The 22,719-nt window shown below is 60.7% G+C and overlaps 2 protein-coding genes across 5 annotated transcripts in view; one reads left to right on the top strand and one right to left on the bottom strand.

The window, feature by feature from the left end:
* SLC38A12 (solute carrier family 38 member 12) overlaps positions 1–4,425 on the top strand; it is a 59,569-nt gene extending 55,144 nt beyond the window's left edge. For all 4 annotated transcript variants that reach the window (XM_060645471.3, XM_060645470.3, XM_060645469.3 and 1 more), the window contains one exon: positions 398–4,425. In XM_060645471.3, the coding sequence (XP_060501454.1) occupies positions 398–1,158 (761 nt within the window). In that variant the 3' untranslated portion in view covers positions 1,159–4,425. The remainder of the gene's footprint in view (positions 1–397) is intronic.
* Positions 4,426–6,814: 2,389 nt separating this feature from the next.
* Positions 6,815–18,694, bottom strand: GRIN2C (glutamate ionotropic receptor NMDA type subunit 2C). Its single transcript, XM_060645468.3, has 12 exons — positions 18,252–18,694; positions 15,606–16,204; positions 15,141–15,255; positions 13,986–14,197; positions 13,667–13,829; positions 13,180–13,333; positions 11,705–11,830; positions 11,175–11,404; positions 10,631–10,791; positions 9,902–10,089; positions 8,733–8,965; positions 6,815–8,310 (listed from the first exon to the last, which is right to left on the bottom strand). Exons 1-12 carry the CDS (start codon positions 18,648–18,650, stop codon positions 7,216–7,218), a joined length of 3,675 nt encoding a protein of 1,224 aa, XP_060501451.1. The 5' UTR covers positions 18,651–18,694; the 3' UTR covers positions 6,815–7,215.
* Positions 18,695–22,719: the final 4,025 nt, after the last annotated feature.

Consider the following 22,719-nt stretch of genomic DNA (forward strand, 5'->3'; position numbering starts at 1 on the left):
AGATTTTCTGTGTCCCTTCCCCCCCACCAGCCCCTACTCCCCATGCATACATTCTCTAAGCCAAGGGAGGGAGTGTGAGCACAAGTTCCGACCTAGGCCTGCTCCAAGAGAAGCCCCCTAAGGGAGCTGGGCAGTGCCTGGGCGGGCACATGCTGACCGCCCCACGCAGCCCCCTCTCATGCCCAGGCCCCCCAAGAGATCCATTCCTTTATTCGCTGGGGAGGGGTAGCGTGGTCTGCAGCCACGGCTGACCTGCCCCACAACACGGTCATCAGGGTCACGTGAACTCCGGGATTCCCCTGGCGCTCTGGTCCCTGGGCAGGTGCCACCAAACCGACTACTCCCCAGGGAAGGGCCGGTTCCCGCTCAGCTGGCCGACTGCCCTCTTGTTTTTCAGCTTTTGCCATCATGATCGTGCTGGCCCTGGTCCGCATCGGGAACGGGCACAGAGAGGGGCACCCGCCCCTGGGTGACTTCTCCGGGATCCGGAACCTGTTTGGGGTGTGCGTCTACTCCTTCATGTGTCAGCACTCGCTGCCATCCCTTGTCACACCGGTGTCTTCCAAGCGCCACCTCACACGCCTGGTCTTCCTGGACTACGTGCTGATCCTCGCCTTCTACGGCCTTCTCTGCTTCACCGCCATCTTCTGCTTCCGCGGCGACAGCCTCATGGACATGTACACCCTCAACTTCGCGCGCTGCGATGTCGTGAGCCTGGCTGCCGTGCGCTTCTTCCTGGGCCTTTTCCCTGTCTTCACCATCAGCACCAACTTCCCCATCATCGCCGTGACCCTCCGCAACAACTGGAAAACACTTTTCCACCGTGACGGGGGCACGTACCCCTGGGTGGTGGACCGCGTGGTGTTCCCCACCATCACCCTGCTGCCCCCGGTGCTGGTGGCCTTCTGCACCCACGACCTGGAGTCCCTGGTGGGCATCACGGGGGCCTACGCAGGCACAGGCATCCAGTACGTCATCCCCGCCTTCCTGGTGTACCACAGCCGCAAGGACACCCAGCTGGCCCTGGGCTACGGGACCATCAACAAGCACAGGTCCCCTTTCCGCCACGCCTTCTGGGTGGGCTTTGTACTGCTCTGGGCTTTCTCCTGCTTCTTCTTTGTCACTGCCAACATCGTCCTCAGTGAGACCAAGGTCTGATGGCAAAATGTGCCCGGTGACGAGAGAGGCGGGGGCTCCACTCTGGCCCCATCACTCACCTTCCCGCCTGCAGAGCCAAGAGCTAGTTCCTTCCCAGGGTTGCATGGGGCAGGCGAGGCCAGACTTGGCGGAGGGCACCCTCCACGTCTCCTGCTAGGGGTCTTATCTCCACCCAGGATCCCACGCAGTCCGCGCCTCGCTTCACTCGCCAGGGCAGCCTGTCTCCCAGGCCCCCTGCCTGGGGCTGCCCCTGGCCAGCCTAGCTGCACAACCTGGGCACACAGCCGTCCCAGTTCCAGGACTGGTTACTGCTTTACTTGCCAGGAGCGGGCTCCTCCCACCGCACAGTAGGGACGCAGTGCTGGCCCTCCCGTTATTTATACCAGAGGCCACATCCCGTCCTCCTCTGTCCTGCCCCTCCTGCATCCTCGTCTGGGAAAACTCCACTCGTAGCTGCTGCCTTTTTGGGGCAAATCCCAGGCCCTAACTCTCCTCCCCACCAGGACTGCCAGTGACAGGCAGGTCCCACCTTCCCCTCAGGCCTGGAGTGGCCAGGTGCCACTCCACTCCCCAGAGAAGGCCTGGCCAGCCTCGATGACAACAGGAAGTGCTGATAGGCACCAGGGTCCCTTGACTGTGGCTCTGAGGGCCCTTGCTGTGGGTGCCAGCACCTGGCTGAGCTCCTGAACCAGGGGTGACTCAGGAGCATCAGGCAGGAGCAGTCCTTCCTCGGGGCACAACCACCTGGCAGCCAGTTTAAAGCCCAGAGCCTGTGACCCCTCAAAGGGATTCTCTGCTCTCCTGACTGCCCCACTGGGGCCCTCAGGGTCTCCTGCAGTACAGGGGGGCGGTGCATAAGGACCACTAAAGGGAGCTACCCCCACCCACCATCACGGTGGCTTGGGGGCACCCTGGGCATGTAGCGGTGAGCAGGCTGTGCCTCCCACCCTGTCAGAGGTCAGGTCTGCGAAGCAAGAGCAGGCTTGGCTGTCCCTGCTCCCACTCCAGCACTAAATGTGGCTCACGTGGCTCCCTTTTGAGCCAGGCTCTGGGTGCTCTGTTCATACTCTCTGTGACCTTTGGGTGCTGTGGAGTGAGATGGGGCATCAGCCACCGTTCTCATGGAAGGAGGGGTGGCTTCCTGGCCACCTCACCAGCTCTTCCGTGGTCCCCTCCCTATCACAGGCATGCGTGTACCTGCTGGGCCAGCCCTTCTCGGAAACACAGGTGACTAGCGAACTCTGCATTTTCAATGTGCCTTCCGCTTCAGGACCTGGGGGTCCTTCCTGACCCTCCCTGGCGTGCCCCCAACCCTGGGCCTGGCCCCACCTATCCTGGAGCCCAAAGCAGCTTGACCTGGAGCTGCCTCTCTGGGGTGGGGTCTCAAGCCCCCACCCCATCCCCCTTTTGATTTTAGTGCCTTGCTCAGCTCTCGTTAGGGGATCTCCGCAGCCTTCCCTGCATGGCGCAGTGTTCGTACCTTGGTCGGAGCGACACCACCGGGTGTCCTGGGGCCCTTGGTGGTCTCCGAAGGAGAGGGAGGAGGACCTGGGGAGTCCACAGGCAGTGCTATCCCCGCCCCAGCCCCTGGCTGCCCCAGCCTGTGAGAACCCCTGGTCGTGATTGGCCATGGTCTGCTTTCTCACTGCTGCCACACATCTCGCAGCTGGTCCCCAAACATTGTGATTTTCCATCCATGTGGAAAATAGACGACCCTTCCCCATGTACCATTGTGGCTTCTTCCCAGGAGGCCCCACCCCCGGTGGGCAGAGCAGGGAGGGCCCCTGGGTGATGGACACCCATGGCTTGGGCTGATCTGCAGCTGCCCAGCTGTTTGCTGAAAACTCAAAACATCGGTCCTTACCCTTCTCCATTTACACTCCCTCTTGCTTAAGGACAAAGCAAATTAAATCATCCTGCTGCCCCAGGCTCCAAACCAAATTCTGGACGCAAATTTATTAGCATCATAAAGCCCAGGTTGATTAATGTGGCAATCTGGAGCCACACAGCAGTGCAGTCTGGTGGCTGCGTTCCCCTACTCCAAGCTGGGCAGCCCCAGGCCCGGAGGGGCGGAATCAGCCCTAGCTGGCCGCATCCCTGACGGTAACCCAGGGCGCTCACCACTGCCACTGTCTGGGATCCTTTACAGCTCCGTGTTCACCTGCTGGAGGTCAGATGGGGTCGTCTTCCTCTCTACTGCTGATAGCCAGGGGGCTTCGGGCAAGGGGGAGAAGGCCCAACAGCCAGACAGAACCCCGATGATGCTTGTTCACCACGTGCGTCAGGCACACTTGGCTGCAAGTGCTTACGTCAGTGTGGTGAGGGGGGCGAGCTGGCTCCTGATTTCCATTTTACAGATGGGCCCCCGAGGTCACTGGTGGGGAGGGCAGAAAAAGATGCCGGCCCAGCCTGACCTGGGTACAGATGTCTCCGTGGAGGAGGACATAAACCCGCCAGCCTCCACCTAACGCCTTTCACCCGGACTGACCCCGAGGCCAGGCCAAGGTGGGAGACTGTGTTCCCTCATGCCATTTTGCCAGGGGCTCCTGCCTGTTCCCTCACCTGAGGCCAGCGAGGCGGCTGCGGGCTTATAGATGGGGCAGATGGCAGGTGACAGGCTGGGAGGCACTGCTGAGTGGTGGAAGGTGGGCAGCGGGCACCTTGCCAGGCCCTTAGCTACACAGCTGTTCTCACCACACGGGGCCGGGAGCAGCCTCGGCAATAGAAACTAGAGTCAGAGTGGTGGGGGGGGGATGGGGGCGGCTCCCCACCTCATGAGAAACCAGTCCTGGGGGAGGGGCCTGGCACAGGGCCATGTGACTGAGGGCAGGTGTAAGGCCGTGACCACGCCTGTCACAGGGGCGGATTCCTGGGCAGGGCTGACACCCGGTTGGCTCTGCTAAGGGCCACTGAAAAGCTGGGTCTCCTGAAACAGATCCACTGTGGGAGAGGTTCTCAGTCCCTCCTCCCCAGGGCTGGGGCTCACGGTGGTGTCAGTTGGAGAAAAGGAGAAGTGATAGCTTCTCAGTGCCTGGCATGTGCCAGGCACAGTGCTAGGTGCTTTCTGTGTGGACCTTGGCATAATCTGGGTATTGAGACCATGGACCAAGAAGGCAGAACTGCCCCATGCAGGCAGCGAGCCTCCTACTCTTCCTCGTCATTTGTAGCACAGGGACAATAGTACCTGCGCCACTGACCAGTTGTGGGAACTTAAGTAGTGAGCTCAGTGCCTCGCACAGAAGTGCTCAATAAAGCTACTCTGTACTGGTGCCTGGCTCCCTTGTCACTGCCAGCCATAACCACACTCGTAGCCACAGGCCCCAGACTCACTGAAGACCCCGGTTTGGGTCCCCAGGCACCTGGTTGGTTTCATAGCCACCTGATGAATTGTAGCAACTGCCTGCTACAATTCAGAAACAAGAAACTCGTCTGAATGCTTCAGGGTCCGGAGGGCTTTGGGAGAGAAAGTGGTCTCTGGCTCCAGGGAGCCTAAGGACATTTTCAAAGAGCCAAACCCAGGCCCTGCTGGAGACTTCTGGAGCTGGGACTAAAGCCCAGGTATCCTGACCAAGGCCATCATACCCACCTCCTGCTAAGCTCTTTGCTCCCTGCCCGCTCACAGGCCCCAGGAGAGAGGTAGTGTGGACAACGAGCCTCTCAGTAAAGCCCGGCGAGGAGACAGCCATGCAGCAGCAGAGAGATAGGAGTTCCTCCTACTGAGACAGGTGACCGAGGGCCCCCCTCTTGTTCCCACCAAAGAAGCCAGCATCCGGGTGCCTGGCGTCTGGGTGGACTCAGCTCGCTCTCTGCTACACAGTCAAGACTTTGTTTATGATGATTAATCATCTATGGCCTTGCGACACAGCTCCCTCCTCCCCCTGCCAGGCTTTCTGCCCTCTTCTCGATAGTGCAGGGCCCTTGGTCCTCTGTGGAGGCACAGAGGGCATCATGGCTCTGAGCCAGAGGCTGGGGAGCCAGGCCAAGCAAGGTCTGAACCCACAGTAGGCATCTTCCCTGCCTCCACTTCTTGTGGGGCCCACTTCTCCCCAGAAGACATTCCTAGAGAAAGAATGAGGCAGCCTAGAGCCTGGCTCCAGGAGCAGGATGGGCCCCTCCTTGGAGCCAGTCAGCAACAGGCTCAGCTCCATGTTTGGCTTTTAATTATCTTTCCAGTTCTTGGTTATTAATGATCTTGGGCAGTGAGCGGAGAGCAGCCTGGATCTCAAGACTCCTCCTGGCTTACCTGCTGCAGCCCTTCACCCAGAGCTGCACTCAGATTCAGGGAGCGGGAGGGGTCAGGTCCAGGGGGAGCTGGTAGGTCCAGGGGCTTGACTCTCTCACCACCAATGGCTGCATTCAAGGTCAAACTCCCCTCCAAGGCCTCGAGCACTCACCTAGACCCACATTTACCACCTGTGTCTGAGGTCCACCCTCCCCACTGCAATTCTGGACCTGGATCCATGAAGTCCATAGGGCAGAGGACATGAACTTGACTAATGGACTAGGGCCTCCCATTCTTGGCATAGTCCAGCTCTCTAGACACAAATGGAGGGTTTTTAGAAATTTCCCCCCACTCTAGCATCTCAGCTGCTCTCGTGCCTAAAACCAAACAAAAAACTTCCAGTTTTCATGACTCCACCCCCAGTAGTGGAGTGTTTGGAGACTGGAAAGGAGACCCAGCTTCCTGGGATCCAGCAAGGATGTATGGGAAAGGACATGGGGCAGCGGCTGCACGTGCTGTTGGCATTCAGCATTGCCCTCCCCGACCTCCTCCCTGTTACATGGAGGTAATTTCTGCCCTGCCTCACCCAACTTGTCAAGGACAGCAAGGCCTCAGGCTTTACATGTTCACAGTTGGAAAAGGTCTGACGGCACCAATCACACTTACTGTGTTTGTGGAATGAATGGAAGAATGAGTGCTTACTGTACAGAGTCATTGTGGGGCTACATGTTCACCACTGATGTGAAAGCATTTGGAAATTGTAAAAAAGAGCCATCTTTCTAGATGGTCCAGGACTGATGACATGTGACAGAGAAAGGAGGTGGGGCTGGGAGCCCAGAGGGAGGGTGAAGGACTGACACATCCAGAAGATTCTCTGACCATCTCTCCCCCCCCCCCTCAGGGGTCCCAGCACCAGCAAGGCTGAGCTGTGTCTGACCTCGGAAGCCACCTGTGCCAAGCTTCCAGAGCCAGCAGGCAGTTTGGAGCCCTGCACATCCCCCACGGAGAGAATACAGCCAGCCAGGGCCCAGGAGAGCCCAACAGGCTGCCCACAGCAGACTTCCCTCTGCCATTCCCACTATGACACCGTCAGGCTTCCAGGTGGGCCCCTGGCAAAGCAGGACACCCACAGCCCCTGGCATTAGCCTCTCTTTTCAAGGAGATTGAAGGATGAACTCCATCCGTCACCACCAGAGCCCCCATGCTGAGCACATTTGTCACACCCAGCACCAGGGTGGGTTGGAGCCACTCAATACCAAGCGGCTTCTGCTGCCCAGATACTCCCCCACAGGGAGCTGCCCACCTTCTCTAGGTGGACACCCCGCTGGGATACCCCCAAGGTGCTTTATTGCCTATAGGCTATGGTGCCCCCCTCCCTCCCAGGGATGCAGAATGAGGCAGCCAGGACCAGTGGGTTGTAAAAGATTTGTTTAATGCCCCAGCGCTCTGAGAAGAAACTCCAGTCAGGGAGGGCAGGGGGTGGGGGTGGGGGGACAGCCCCCCGCCCCCACCCCGAGTTCCAGCCACCATACTCCTACACCAGGCCCCCCGCAGTCTTGACTAGAAACTAGCTAATATCAGGGCAGGGAGACATCACTGCTCCCGGTGACTCCAGGACAGGCGGGAAGGGCTTTGCATAAGAGGACAGCAACAGCCCACCCGGACCACACCAGGACCGGAGACCCCCGAGGTCACTCAACTGACCGTGGAAGACATCTGTCACTGGGGACCCAAGGCCAGGATTTCAAGGTGGAATCCAGAAACACCTGCCCGCACTAACCCTGGAAGTGCCAGGCAGAGAATCCAGTTGACCAGGAACCACAGTAGCTGACCCCTCACACTTCTGACTCCAAGCTGGAGATCCGCCTCCAGGTACAAGGTCCAGGAAAGCCATGTGTTCCACAGGCCACCCTGCTGACCTCTTCCAGCCCCCCATTGTCCCTGTAGCCTGTGCTCAGCCCCAGGGTCCTGCCTCTGTGCCCCGGAGGCCCCCAGGCCCCAGTGAGCCAGGGGCCATGGCTGGCACAGCGGGGGAGGTGGGGACAGATGGCCCCCCAGCAAAGCGGCACGTGGGCGTGCAGGCAGGCGTGCTGTCTGTGCGGCCAGACGGGGACCCTGGCCCACACGCTCTCCTGGCAGGCCTCCCGGTAGGACGGCAGCCGCATCGACGGCGCCTGCGCCAAGCGCCGGCAGGCCGGGCGGCCACACCGAGTGGGCAGCGACCGGGGCTGGACGAAGGCCTCGGCCACCGAGCTGGGCAGGGAAGCGTGGCGCGGGCGTGGACCCTGGGCCCAGGCCTCGCGCAACAGGGCCTCCCGCCGAGCCAGCTGCTCCGGCCCGAGTAGCGGCAGGTCCTCTGGCTCCGGGGGCTCCGGGAAGAGCGGGAGGAAGGGGCGCCCCCACCGGTCGGCTCGAGGGAAGGAGCTGTAGTGGCAGCGCTCGGGCGACAGGGGGCGCGCTGGGAGCGCGCGCCGCTCGGAGGCCGAGAGGTGCCGCCCGCCGCGCCCGGCCTGCACCGGCCGTCGCACCTCCCGGGGCGGCCTGCCCGACACCCGGGACACGTCTGGCGGCGACGGCCCAGGCGTCGGAGGGCGGCCCGGGAGCTGCGGAGCCCTGCGCCCCAGCGCGGCACGACCCCCGCCCGGCGGCCCCCGGCCCGGGGGGCTGGGCGCCGGGGACGGGCCGGGCGTGGGTGGCCGCGGGCCGGGGCAGGCGGGTGGCGGGGGAGCGCGGCGGCTGCTGCCCCAGCTCTCGATGGTGCGCGTGGCGCGGTCCAGGGAGCTGCTCACGCCAGCGGTGGTCACCATGTCACGCGCCGCCTGCAGCATCTTGAGCACGCTGGCCTGGGCCGAGCCGGCGGTCAGGTCCGGGCTGGGCGGCCGCGCGGGGCTGGCCAGGCTCTGCACCCCGCTGAAGCAGCTGTAGATGCCCTGGGCAGCCGGGAGGAGACAGCCATGAATGGCCAGCTCCTCTCAGGGACCTCCCGCCTCCCGGTCCAAGCACCAGCCCAGGCGTCCGAAGTCGTAGGAAGCTACTAACATTCGTTAAGCGCCTCCTATGCGCCCGGCACTGCGCCACTGTGAGAGCAATTGCCAGGGAGCAATCTGAAGCTCCGAGAGGTTATCTCTTCCTAAAGGCACACAGCTTGTAAATAGCAGTGAGGGTTCGAACCCGGTCAGCCTGGCTCCGAAACACTGCCCAGCCTGCGGCAGAAGGGCTCTGCTTCTCTTCTGCTGTGTGATGCTGGAAGGCCCTCAGTTTTTACCTCTGTAAATGGGGCCATAGCCAGCTCTGACTTATCTGGGTTGGCGCCCCTAAAGCTGGGACCTGCCTGGGGTGGGGTGGCACCCACCCTACTGAAAGCCAGCAGGAAGTCCAGCCGAGACGTGTTGGGCACTGAGTGGCGCAGTTTCCAGTAGACCAGGTGCTCCCAGGCAAAGACCAGCAGGGCCAGTCCCATGGCCACCAGCAGCATGTAGAAGACGCCCGCCATGTTGTCGATGTCCAGCTTGCTGCTCATGACCTCGTTCTTCTCGTTCTGGCAGATCCCCGAGAGCCACACCGTCTCCAGCTTCTGTGTCTCCCCTGGCGAGAGGCGGGAGCGGGGGTGGGGGCACACCTGGCTCAGGAAAGACCCTCCCAATGCTCGCCCAAGCCTGGAGCAAGGAGGGGTCTGGAGCCAGCCCCTTACAGACCACAGAGGGATCTAGCCAGCAAGGGCAAGATGGGGGTGGGGGAAGGGAGGTGGCAATGAGCAGGAAGAAAGGAAAGCAGAGTGGGGGCTGGGGTAGACAATGCCAGCCTTGGACATGCCCACCCCCGCCCCCCCCCACACACACACCCAGTAAAAGCTTGCAGATGTGGTATGTTACCTATCATTCACACCTGGGTCAAACCTATTGGTCATCTACAAGCCAGGCACAGAGCTTGGCACACAGAGACTAAAAGCCCAGGTCCCCTAGGACATCCCAGCACCTTAACTGCTATCACTCTCAATCTGTGGCACTGATGGAAAATCAGTTTGACCTCATAGCGCTGAAAGCTCTGGGTTTGGGGGCAGGTTCCGCTGTACTGCTTACATATGTGAGCCCCCTGTCCCAAGGCAAGCCTGAGCCCCAGCTCTGGGATGAGGCAGGCCCTTGGCACTATCCTAGGTGATCTCAAGATGGAAATGGCCGGGACAGGGGTCTAGAGAAAAAAGACAGGATGTCAGCCTCCCCCAAGCCCCACTGTGTGGCCTGAGCTCCTTCCTGTCTTCCTGCCCTCCAGGGAGCCTCCCGAAATCCTATTTCCCACTCCCTCCTCGCAAGCCCACCCCTTCCCCAGGTTTCCATGTGGTCCTTCCAAATGCCACCCTCCCGTCCTCCCTGCCCCAGCCTCACTCCCAGAGACCTCTTCCTGCCCACAGGCCCTGGGACTCAGAGAATGGTAGTGGAGATGCTGACCGGCCATCAGGCAGCTGTCCCCACCTCAGGTTCCACGGCCCACCCTGGACCCCAGGCCCCCAGCAGCAGCACCCACCATCCCCCAAGAACTGCAGGAGCGCCAGGTCTATGGCCCGCTTCCAGTGGGAGTCCTTCTGCATGGCGATGCCGTAGCCAGTGGTGGCAAAAACCTTGCCAGAGCCAATGGTGACCAGCTTACAGCCCTCGTCCTTGCCTGCCATGTAGTTGAGGACAGCAGCATCATAGATGAAGGCATCCAGCTTCCTGGGGACAGGCCAGGGGTCATGTGAGGTGAGGATACCCAACCTGGGGCCTGACAGGGGTCTGGGCTGCAGAGCCCAGCAGAGCCCGCTGAGCACTGACCAGGCGGGATGGGTGGGCAGAGACTTCTCTGGTTCCCCTGGATCCTGAATGCAGAGAAGAGTCTTTTCCATAGCTCAGGGACCCCACCTCCCCTCCTCTCAGAGAGGCCAGGGGACCCTCCGCCTCCAGAGAACACTCCCTCCGTGCCCAGCCCCTCCGTCTCCCTAGGACCCTAAGAAGGTCACAGCCACCACTCAGATGAAGGCTGAACCCTGCTCAGTATCTCAGCTGCACCTGTGGGCCAAATGGTGGGCCTCCAGTTTTGCTTGAAACTTCACTCTGCCCCCAGACCTCCCTCCCCCTTCCCTACGAGTCCTACAGGACACCCCGGCCTCCATGTCTCCACCTGGGGTCTCCCAGACAGGGCCAGAACTGAGGCTGGTCAACGGGGAGACATGTGGGTAGAGACGGTCAGAGGGTGGGTGCAGGGCTGAGGACCCACCCCATCTTGAGGCTGGTGAGCGCATCCTCCACCGAACGCTGGTTGAACTTGACCATGTGGGTGTGCATCTCTCGGTAGTTGCTGCGAATGTTCCGCTCTGTGCTGCCGTTGGGCACCGTGCCAAAGCGGAAGGGTGGGTACTGATCTTGAGGCCTCTGAAACTGCGGGCAGAGGGCAGGCGCCATTCGTCACCTCCGTCCAAGCCTGCGGACACACCAGCGCTCCCCGACCCCATCCCCGGCGCCCAGCCCTGGAGTCTGCACTTGCAGAGTGAGGGCACAGGAGTCTGAGAGAGACCGTCCGGGCCACTCCTGCGTTTTACAAACGGTGAAACCTGAGGCCAGGTCAGGAAGAGACTCACCCAAGGCCACTCTGTCGGTGCACCTGAGCCATCCGCCCCCTCACCCCAGGCCCCAGCCCTCCCCTCAACCAGGTCTCCAGCTCCTTCCTACTCCCTGCTCCATTTCAGATTCCCCTTTTGTGTCCCACAGGCCTACCCCTGCTCTCAGCACCCCTCGCCCTCTGCTAGCTGTAGCCCCAGAACCTTCTTATCACTGAGGCCAGACACAGTGTCGATGTACTGCTCCTGGATCATGAAGGCGGCCAAGTTGGCGGTGTAGCTGGCGAGGAAGATGACGGCGAAGAAGGCCCAGACTAGGACCATGATCTTGCTGGTGGTGCCTCGGGGGTTCTCGATGGGCACCGAGTTGTTGAAGACCAGCGCCCACAGCAGCCACACAGACTTGCCGATGGTGAAGGATGGGCCCCCAGACTCTGGGGGTGAGAGGGTGGGCACAGAGGGACCCCAGTCTTCACTCTGTCCTGGGTGGGGCCCTGTCCCCAGCCATCGCCCCTCCAGGGCAAGCCAACCCACCTTGTCTCCCTTTTCTCTCTCTCATTCTCTCTCTCTCTCTCTCTTTCTCTCTCTCTCTCTCATATATCTGATTGGCCCCTGCTTGCTGTCCAAAAGCCAGATACCTCCCCCAGGATCCAGCCTTCTCTGTAGGGCCCCTATAGCCCTGAGCCCACCCGTCCAGAATGCTCCCTCCCTCCCAGGCCTAGGTGAGAGCTTACTCTTGCCACTGGTGAGGTTCTGGTTGTAGCTGACAGGGCTGAAGTACTCAAACATGAAGACCGTGATGGCCACCACAGTGAGACACATGACAAACATCATCACCCACACTGAAGGGCTGTAGGGCTCTGGGAACAGAGGGAGGCAGCTCAGAGGCCTCACTACTGTCCTTCCCACCCACAGCCCAGAGCACTGGGTGCAGACAGGTGCGTCCACATGGTCAAAGTGGGGCCCGTCAGCCCCGAGGACTGAGCCAAGGGGTCTCTGACTCTCAGAGCAGCAGGGCCCCGGGAGAGACCACCCCCAAGAGAGATCAGGCTCTCCAGCATTTTCTGTCTCCCCTTCCCCTCTGCCCTGGGACCAGGTCCCATCACCCCACCCCAGGAAACTTCCCTTTGACTACACATCTCCCCTGGATCCCACACCGACCCCCAACTTCCTTTCACAAAAAGGGAGTTTATGCCCCATGCTCTCTCCCCTTCCTCTCCCACCCCCTTGCCTGCAACCCACTCCATCTCCCATCTCCCTCCTCCTCCCCACCCAGCCTGATCCCAAGTGTCACCAGCATGCCCAAGGAATTCTCTTTCCCTCTCCTCCCTTGCCGGCCAGCACCGCTAACCACACTCCTGTTCTGGAAGTGCCCCGCCTGCCCCAGCGTTGATGGCTGGCTGTTTGTTCTGCCTGGAATCAGGGTCTCTGAGATCAAGTCTCACTCTTGATCCTCCTGACAGGGCCCCGAAGCCCCAGGAGCTGGGGAGACCAACTGAGCTTCTCGGACCAATCTGTTCAGTGGCTTCAGTCTCCCAGAGCAAGCAGGCATTACTGCCATAAGCACTGTGTCCTTTGCCGCAATGCCCATCCCGTGGGGGTGGGGCTTGTTGTCTCTTACGCAGCTGAGGAATCCTGATCAGAGAGGTTCAGTGACTTGCTCAAGGCCACACAGCAGGAAGGGGATTCTCTCCTCTGCTCCTGGCTGAGGCTTGCCTGTCCTCGGGGCTCTCTGAAAATCCCCCACTCCAGGGCCCACTGACTTCCTGACAGGACGCTGGGCAGCGGCCAGGACTGTGGCTGTCTCCCCAGCAGCTAGTGTGAAGCCTGGCACGAAGGGACTTGCCCCACGAGGCTGAATTCCTACTGCTACTTCCCACTCTCTGGGTCGGTTCCTCCAGCTCCCTGTGAAGCTTCTCCCCTGGTGTATCCCAGCCTACGAGGCGCCTCCTGAAGTCGGCCTGCCTTCCCCGTTTCCCTGCCCCTCACAGTGACCCCTCCACCCTCCTTACCCAACACTCAGACTCAGATGGAACACGGACTTCGCCTCCTATCCCTCTGCATCCTACTGTCCTGCAGCTCAGGCCTCTGGCCAACCTCCAAGGCACCCGCGGCTGCTGCGCTGGCCCTCTGAGGCCCACCCCAAACTCCCCATCTCTGCGCCTGCGCCTCAGACCCCAGAGCCATCCCCGCCCACCCAGAGCCGCACCCAGGAAGGCCGAGGGGGACACGGTGCCATTGCTGCGTGCCACCATCACACTGATGCCCGTCTCCACAAAAGGCACAGAGAAGTCCACAATCTCGGAACGCTCCTCGTTGATGGTGAGGGAGCCGATGGCCATGTCTGCCCGCTGGTAGTACACCTGGGGTCATGGGGCCGGGCCGGGTTGGAGGAGGGGTCCCACAGGCTGGAGCACTCTCCACAGCACCCCCCCCCCCATCTACCACCCCTCTGACTGAGTGGGCTGTTCCCATCTGGGGTCCTCAGAGCCCCACTTGCACTACTGACCACCCCAGGGAGCATCACTGGTGACAACCCGTCTCCCCTGCCAACTGGGAGAGCCGTGGGAGCTGGCCCCAGGCTCCTCCCTGACTGACCCCCGGCACAGGAACATCTAGGGGTGGCTGAGAGATGCATGGGGCCTGGGGAGCCCACCAGGGGGGTGGGTTCAGGTGGACCACAAGGGCGGGCCTACCTCCCCGATCATGCCGTTCCACACGCCTCGAACCCTCTTGCCATGCTTGCCGTTGGTCACCAGGTACAGGTCATAGGAGAACTTGACCACCTTGGCCAGCTTCTTGAGGATGTCAATGCAGAAGCCCTTACAGCAGAGCTTGGTGTAGGGGGCCGTGTCACCACTGCTGCCACCAAGAGACCACCAGCAGTCAGAGCCAGCAGCAACTCCCAGTTTGGCAGGTGGCCCCCGCCCCCACACCCAGGCATAAGACACACGCGCCTGCCATCACACGGCAGCACACAGCTCACACCGGGCCTTCCTGTGCCCTCGCACGGACCTGAAGGTGTGGTTGCTCTGCCTGCGGCAGGGCACAGTGTTGGGCACACAGCCGCCCGTGCTGGGGTCAGGGCTCTCCACAATGACAAAGGGCCGCTCTTCCAGCGTGGCCACCGTCAGGTGCCGGCTGTCCACTACAGGCTGCAGGGAGGCACTATAGCGAGGCCACACCGGGTACTTCATGTGGAGGACACCATGGTCCCAGCGACCCACCTGCAAAAGGTGACCAGCTTCAGCCTGGGACCTCCAGCCCCATTACCCCCACCCTCTAGGTGGGGGCCTCTGGTGGGACCTGCCAGGGCCAAGAGTCTCCCTCCTTACACTGGGGAGCTTTGGGCAGGAGCATTTGGAGAGCAGAGCAAGGGGCTGTGCATGGACCAGAAAGGTGGGGGGGCTCCCTACAGTCTCCTCCCAGCCTCTGGCCCCCACGCCTTCCCATCTAGCCACCCCACTGCTGCTGGCCTGCAGCATCTTTCTCGAGTCCAGACCTGAGACATCTCCCCACCCTCCCCACCCCCCACCTCGGTACAAAGTCCTTTGCCCAGTACTCAAAGTTTTCCACACTCGGGCCCACCTTACCCCTCCCCACACTTCCTCCTCAGTCTCTACACCCCCCCCCCCAAACAAATCACTTTAAAATGTCCCAGACCCTTCTGCCCCTCTGTCTATACCAGGCTAGTATCCCTTCCTGATGCCCTCCGACTCAACCCTCCACAGCCCAACCCAAACGTCCCAACTTCTGTGAATCTTTCCCCCGTTTCTTCCTTTGAAGGCAGAACTGTTTTCTGGCCCTCCTCTTCCCCCCCCCCCCCCCGTAATGCTTTGCACACGTCTCTCCTCAAGCACTGAGCATCCCCAAATCTATTTGTTTACATGTCCGTCTGGCCAGCATAGCTGTAGGTTACTCCCCCAGGGGCCGGACTAGGTGATAAGAGTGTTTGATCAGTTCTGTAGTGGAGGGAGGCTAGGGTGCTAGATGAGCCCCGAGCCGAGATGCAGCACCCACCCTAGCGCAGGTGCAAATGTTTCAGCTGAGACCTGAAGGATGAGGGGCTGGATGAAGGGCAGAAGGGACCCTCTGCTCAGCTGTGGGACAAGAGGGACTGGGGACAAAATGAGAGGATACCGAGGGACCCTGGGCTCACCCCCTTCTCACCATCTCCCAGAGGCGGTGACGGTTGAGGGCGATCACAACCATGGTGGGCTGGACCAGGTACCCACCAGGGCTGAAGGAGAAGTCTCGGCCCTCCCAGGTGACATTCAGTAGGTGCCTGCGATGGGGGAGAGAAACCAGGGTGTCCCTGGTTAGCTCTGCCAGCAGCCCTGCCCAGGACCCCACCTTCCTGGGGTCCCCAGGATGCCCCCTCCCCCACTTTCTACGTCACCACTATCACCACCCCCAAGTAGCACTGACTGTGCAATTATTGTTGTTTCTTTGTATTGACACCCCTCCCCCTGCAATCCTCACCACACCTCATACCTGGCTTCTTTTTCAGTTGAAGAAACTAAGCCCAGAGAGGTGAGGTTAACTTGGCCCCAGGCACACAGCTAGTGGGAGGTGTAGCCACCCAGGTCCGCTGAAGCGGCCCCCTCCCCCTCCGTGCCCTGGGCAGGTGCCCACCTGTAGAAGGCCTTCCGGGCAGGGCTGATGGGCCCGGGGTGGCCACGACAGTCCCCAGCCGGGGAGGGCAGGGCGCCGTGCTGCCGCCGGTAGCCGTGGGCGCCCAGGGCCAGGATGGCCACGCCGTCGCGGACCTTCTGGCGCAGGCTGAGGCGCCAGCTCTCGGTGACGACGCTGATGAGGCCCACGGGGAAGGCGGCGGGAGGCGCGTCGGTGCTGCCCAGCGCCAGGCTGGGCACCAGCCACACGTGTCCGGGCCCCACCAGGCCGGCCTGCGCCGCCTCGGCGAAGAGCACCTCGGCCTCCTCGCGCGAGCAGTAGGCCACCAGCACCGGGGCGTCGAGCTGGCGCAGCAGGCGCTGGGTGTGTGCGCGCTGCCCGCCCGGGCCCAGCTCCAGCGTGAGCACGTCCAGCAGCCGCCAGCTCAGGTAGCTGGCGTCGGCGACGGCGCGCACCCCCTCCAGGAAAAGCGCGTGCCCCGGGTGCAGGCTGGTGATGACGGCGAACGCGCTCCAGTCGTACTCCTCCAGCACCTTGAACAGCACCTGCAGCTGCTGCTCCAGGGAAACGCCCAGCTGCAGGAAGGCGGAGCCCGGCTCCTGGGGGCGGGGCGGGGCCTGAGTCGGGGCGGGGCTCGGCGCGCCCCGCCCCAACTTCTGCCTCCTCCTGCAGTCCCCTAATGCGCCCGCGTCCCCTAGACGCGGGGCGTCCCGGGAGACCCTGTGCTGCAACACTCGCCTCCCGCCTCGCGCCCCCGATGTGGTCCCTAGCCCCTGCTGCCCATTAGAATCATCTGGAGGGCTTTTTGCGGGCTCGCGCCCGACCAATGCTGGATCAAAGCCCAGCAGCATCAGCTGTCCCCTGGGAGCGTGTCGGAAATGCACATTCTCGGGCGCATCGCACACCTACTGGATCAGAACCTCTGGGGATGGCGCCCATGAATCTGTACCTTGACACGCTCTTCAGGTGATTCTTGAGCCCGCTAGTTTGGGAAGCAATGCCTCAGACCAACTGAACCAGACTCTCAGAGATGGGACTCGGGGCGTCTGTATTTTTCTAAAGCACTGTTAAGACAGCCACCACGCTGAGAGCTACTGCCAGGACCAAAGCTTCCTAGGAAAACACCCCACGGAGCCCTGTGGGTGAGAAGGTTCCAACTCCCCACTGCCTCCACCATCACAAATGCCAAGGGCACGCCAGCTCGAGCCTGGACTAGCGCAATCCCCTGCTAACTGAGGGGTCCCTCCTGCCACCGCAGGCCCTCCAAGATTTCGCCACACTGCGACTGCTGTCCCCGTCTTTAAAAAAGCAAACCGGGGACAACCCTACAGGACAAGTAACCCAGTTCTTCCCACAGGCAAATTGCAAGAAAAAGAGATGTTGTAGGATCCTAGAGATTGTGGCTCCGAAGCCACGTCACCCAATCGCCACGTGGACACCTAACTGGTTTCTTGATTCAAGCAACCAAATTTAAAAATAAGCACTTAAGATGTTTGTGAAACAAGGGGGGAATTTGAACGCCGGCTGGATACTTGATGATGTTAAGGAGTTTTTATTATTTTCTAGATGTGATCATGTGGTGGTTCGGTTTTTAAGCCCTTATCTATTAGAGATATATACTGACATACGTCTGGATGGGACAGTAGGATGCTTGGGCTTTGCCTCAGAATGACACAGAAGAGAGGGGAGTAGCGGGGAGAAGGATGGGGCAGGGTTGGTCAGGGGTGGACGGTACATGGGGTGATTATACGCTTCTACTTTTATGTATGCTCAAGTTTCTCCCTAATAAAAAATAATCATAAAAGAAAGGCAAATCAGATAGGTCTCTCCCCTCAACACCTTCTTTGGCTCTCCAGTTACTTAGGATAAAACCCAAATATCTTCCTCCGTGCTCGGAATCCCACCCCCGTCTCCAACCTTCTCTCAAATCTTCCCAGCTCCTTCCACCTAGCTGCCTTCACACCATCTGATGCCTCCGGTGGGAACACTGCCCCCCATTTGAACCCCCCCACACACACATTGCCAACTCTCCCTCATCCTCCAGGCCTCAGCTTCTATATGATTTCTTAGGAGATCTTCTGACCAACGCTCTACCCAAACGGGGCCCTCTTAGACCCTCCTGTGTTTTTCCTTCAGAATGCTTGTCCCAGCTGTGACTGTAGATTAGCGTGTCTTTAGAACTTTGTCTCCACGGGCTGCAGATCTGTGAGGGCATGCCTCCCCCATGCTTGGGACAGCGGCCTGACACTGGGTGTTCCCCTGCAGGTTAACTGCAGCGGATCCCCTGCCCAGCCTGGCCTCTGCCCCTGAGTCTGGAGCTTGACCGAGGAAGGCCCGAGAAGCAGAGAGAAGGTGGGCCGGGGCTTCCCACCTAAGCCAGAGGTGAGCTTGCCACCCACCCCGCCTCATCCAGACACAATGTGAAAGCAGCCCAGAAAGTTTATCTGCTAGAACACGAGAACATAATTGCCACAGCCTCTTCCCCCGTCACCATGTCACACCTTCAGCCCCCACCACCTGCTGGTACCACCCAATCCCAGCTTCCCAGAGCTGAAGTCTCTCCCTGGCCCAGCCTCAGCCCCACTCTTGCAGCCCCAGCCCGGCTCCCGGCCCAAGGGATGAGGGGACATGAGTTTGGACAGGCACCTTGGGGGTGAGGACCACAGCAGAGCCCCCGCTGATGCTGAGGATGGGCACATGGGTCTGGGAGGAGATGAAGTCCAGGATCTGGGCCACGGCCTCGGTGCCCACGTTGTCCTCAAAGACGATGCCATGGACGCGGGCAGCGCCTAGGAGCCCGCAGATCTGGGTGAGGAGGCTGCTGGGATTGGTGTTGTTGACCCCCACGGTGAGTGGCTGGATCTCCAGAGGCAGGTCCACGAAGCTCTGGGAGGTGAGGCGGGTACGAGCTTGGGCCTGCGGTGGCCCTGAGCTGCCAAACACTACGGCCACTGTCATAGCTTGCTCACCCTGCCCCGGGCCCAGCCCTGCCCAGGCACCGAGGAGTGAGGCGAGCAGAAGGGCGGGCCCCAGGGCACCACCCATGTCCACCAGAGGGTCCTGCAGAGAGATCAGGGTGGGTACAGGGAGGGAGACAGAAGCACGAAGAGAAAAGATGAGCACACGGTGGGGGCGGGGGGAGAGGGGGAAGGGGGGAGGAGTCAGAGACACACACATCCCAAGGATGAAAGAAAAAAGGAGAAAACCTCCCTCCACAAAGAGAGGCAGAGAGGGAGGGAGAGCCAGACACAGATAAAGAGAAAGAGACAGGTTAGCTGAGCGTCCCCAGGGCTCTCTGGAGGGGTGGGGGCAGGAAGAACGTGAGTCCCCATCAGTGCTCATGACTTCCATTCTGCTGTTGAACACTTTGCTCGGCCGCAAAGGCCAGAGCCTTGGAAACTCATCTGTCTGGGCCCTACCCTGGGAGGACACACTGAAAATGCTAGTCTGGTGTCCAGGTGCATGGATTTGAGTCAGACAGACCTGAGTTCAAGTCCCAGCTCTGCCACTGACTAGCCGTGTGGTCCTGGGGAAGCCACTCAGGTAGGTTTTCTTGAGATAACATGGGACCTACCTCACAGCAGCATGGGGGCTCCCCACTGCTATCAGCATCCTTATCCTACAGCGACAGCCCACATCCAGGTGAAAGAAGGCAGCTTCTGTGACACTCTCTGCCCTGCCTCCATGTTCCCCATCCTAAACTGAAACTAACATCCCTAAGGGCCCTGCTCTGCGTGGCCCTGCTTGGCATAGAGCCCCGTCCTCCTGGGCCTCAGACACCCCCACTCAACTTAGTAGTTGAGTGACCTCAACTTAGTAGTACCTACTCCACAGCAGGGCTGTGACACCACTGACTTGGTCAGGACTCAGGGTCACCTGGGACCCTGAGGTCTCACACACGAGCTGTTTCCCCAGGCCGTCGCTAGTGTGCAGGATTTTTTTGACCTCACCCAAGGGCGTGATGCGTATCCCTGCTAAGTAAACATCATTGCTTTGGATTGGAACCAACAGCCAAGTCAGTGAGTGGTGCCCACTGATGCAGCTCTCTCTCCCAGCTGGACATCGGCCATGGCAGTGCCACCCCTTTCCATCTTCATCACATCCCCAGCAAAACTTCTGAACGGGGGATGCCAAAGGGACCAGGAGCCAAAGGGTGACCAGGGTGAACCTGGTTTAATTTAGGCTGAGAAGACAGGATTTTTGGCAGGGGAGGGAATGGATACTCATTGTGGTGCCCTTGAAGTCCCCCCACACACACCCCCGTGTATGGTTTCCTGGTACATCGACTCAGAATGTCAGCCCGGACACATGTATGAGTCTGAGATTGCAGCCCAAGCCACACCACACCACACCTCAGCTACCACCAATCAGGGATCTCAAGTCATACCCGCAAAAGGGACTGCCATGTCCCCCCTCCCTTGCCAGGACTTTCTGTGCCCATCTCTGCCCACAGCCGGGTCCCAATAGGTTCCCTACCCCCTGGGCAGCCCCAAGCCTCCCCCGGCTCTGCCTCCCAGCTCTGAGCTCCAGGTCTGTGCTGTGCAGCCACCAGTCACATGTGACTATGCGCACTTGAAATGTGGCTCGTCTGAACTGAGGTCTGCTCTAAGGGCAAAAGACATTCTGGATATTGAAGACTTAGCATGAAAACAAGAACGTGAAGTATCTCAATATTTTTTTATATTGATTACGTGTTGAAATAATGTCACATGCACTGAGTTAAACATATACCGCTAGAACTAACTTCACCCGTTTCTTTTCACTTTTTCTAACGTTGCCACTAGAAAATGTAAAATGATGCATGCAGCTCTCATTTTGCTTCTTTGGAAAAACGTGACTCTAGATGCAGGATCCAGGCCCTCCCCCAACTCCTAGGGGGCCCTGCCCCCAGAGACTCCCCCTGTGGGAAGGTGTCCCCTGGGACTGGAGTTGAGAAGAGGAAGTTGAGGCAGGTGGTGCCTCCCGTCAGGAGTGAGCACAGAATGCGACTGGACGGGAGGGGCTCCTTCAGGCAAATTTCTGGGCTTCAAAGAGCAACGGGCAGATTCAAAGAGGTTCAGACCCCAGGGTCTTATCACCACATGACATCCAGTCTCCCCACAAGGCAGGAGGGTCATAGCCCCAGCCCCGGCCCCCCACCCCTCCACCTCCCATCCACCACCCCACCCTCCCACCCCACTGATCTGAAGCGTTGCTCAGAGGGCCACCGCACCCTCTCCTCAGACAGCACAGCTGCTCCCTGGTGCCCACAGATGAAGTCCAGACACCTTGGTCCCATGATTAGGGCCCCACACACCCAGACACCAACGCATTCTCTCCCCTCCATCGACTCCACGCTCCTGCCAGTCTGTTAGCCAGACAGCCCCCACTGTCATCATCCCCAGGTCCCTGCTCTGTTGCTCCCTCTGGCTAGAATGTCCTCTTCCCATGGCCTCTCTCTTGCCTATGCAACAAAATTCCAGAATTTTGAGGGCCCAACCTAAATCCCTCTCCCACAGGCACCTGCCCTAGTCCCTCTGGGCTCTGGACACAGCAGGTGACAAGACATAGGGCCTGGGTGGGGCTGTAGGCCACCTGCCCTTCCTACCCCTACCCCTCAGAGGCTGGGAAGCTCCCTACTATGCCACTGGCAGGTATTTGCCCACCAGATGATGCCCCTGCCACACACCTGACTTTGTCTTAGGAACCTCTGCCCCCTCCCTCAGCGTCTCGCATCTTTCGCTAACAGGCTAGTAAATTACTGAACGCCGGGACCACAAAAGGACCCAGGGGAGGGGGGCAGTGGTCAGTCCTCTGAAACACTCAGCATCACCTTGAGCTGCCTGAGAACCTCCGCGTGCTGAGGGCTCTTCTCGCCCTCCAACCCCCTCCCGCATTCCCAGGCAGGCTCCCGCACACGGATGTGCGCACAGGCACACTCACACACCAGACACTGGTGGTTCCCCCGCCGCCCCCCGCCGCCCAGGCCAGGAGCTTTGGCCCGGGGAAGAGGCCCCACCCACCAGCTGCGCTGCTTCGGGGGAGCAGGGGGATCCCGGCTGCTCGGCCCCGTTATATCCACAGCCCTTTGGTAAGCGGCCTCTCCTTTGCCGTCGGGTTTCCTTCCCTCCTGCACTTCCGCTGAGCTAAAAATCCGAACCCAGGCGTCAGGGGAAAAGACCGCCGCTGCATCTCGCTCCCACTGGCGCGGGCACCAAAGTCTCCCTCCAAGATTAACTACCCCGCCCCCTCCACCTCCCCGCCGATTCCGCCCTGGCCCCCCGGGGGGCGCCCCGCCCCCTCCCCTTGGCAGGAATCTCTTACACTCGGGCTGTGAAGTTCGGGGTATTTTTAGGCCGGCGATAAATAATTCATAGGGAACGTGGCATCAGGCTCCCCCCGCGGGAGGACGGGGCGCGAGCGGCGAGAGCCACCGTCACCCGCGGCTCAAGGACACTCGCGATGCGGCGGCGGCGGCAGCGGCGGCGACTCCGGGCTCCGGGACCCGTGCCACGCCTCCTGGCGGCCAAACTGGGCACCACGTCCGCGCCCCCCGCCGCGCTGCTACACCCCACCCCCACCCCGCAGGCGTTCCCGGCTCTCGGCCCCCACCCCCACTCACCGCAAGCCCCGCAGGCTGGCGGGGGGCGAGCTCGCCTGGCTGACGGGGCTGTGGGCCGGGGTGCCAGGGCTTGGGGTGAACCCAGAAGTCTGGTCTCCAGCCTGCCGGACTCCCCTTCACGCTCCTATTCAAATTCTTAGTACGGAGTTTAGGAGCAGACTTGAAACCGACTGGCGCAGCCAGAAACTAGACGGGCTCCGAGATAGAGAGCGCGAGCCTTCCTCGGTTTCCCTGTGGAGCCAGCGGAGGAGACCGAGCCAGGGTGTTACCACCATGGGAGGGCTGGGGCACCCAGCCAGAAGTCCTGCCGGGACAGCAGGGCTAGGAAGCAGGGTGGATCAATGGTGTGAGCGTCAAGAACCCGGCTGGGAGCCCCGCGTCTTCGCTCACCGAGCAGGACCTCTGGAAGGGTCCTGGGACGCACACCCTTGGGGATTTCCTGGCTGCTTGATGCCTTGCCTTCACAAGGCCTCCCAGGCCTGGGCACGAAACGCCTTCTGCAGCAGGAGGCTC

Source organism: Panthera onca, chromosome E1 (genome assembly GCF_046562875.1).
Source record: "Panthera onca isolate mPanOnc1 chromosome E1, mPanOnc1 haplotype 2, whole genome shotgun sequence".
NCBI lineage: Eukaryota > Metazoa > Chordata > Mammalia > Carnivora > Felidae > Panthera > Panthera onca.

Coding starts and splice junctions, on each gene's coding strand:
- GRIN2C (XM_060645468.3), bottom strand. CDS start 18,650: ATGGGTGGTGCCCTGGGGCCCGCCCTTCTGCTCGCCTCACTCCTCGGT. Junction 10,090..10,630: donor CTCACCAGCCTCAAGATGGG/GTGGGTCCTCAG, acceptor GCCTGTCCCCAG/GAAGCTGGATGCCTTCATCT. Junction 8,311..8,732: donor TCCTGCTGGCTTTCAGTAGG/GTGGGTGCCACC, acceptor CCGGCTGCCCAG/GGCATCTACAGCTGCTTCAG.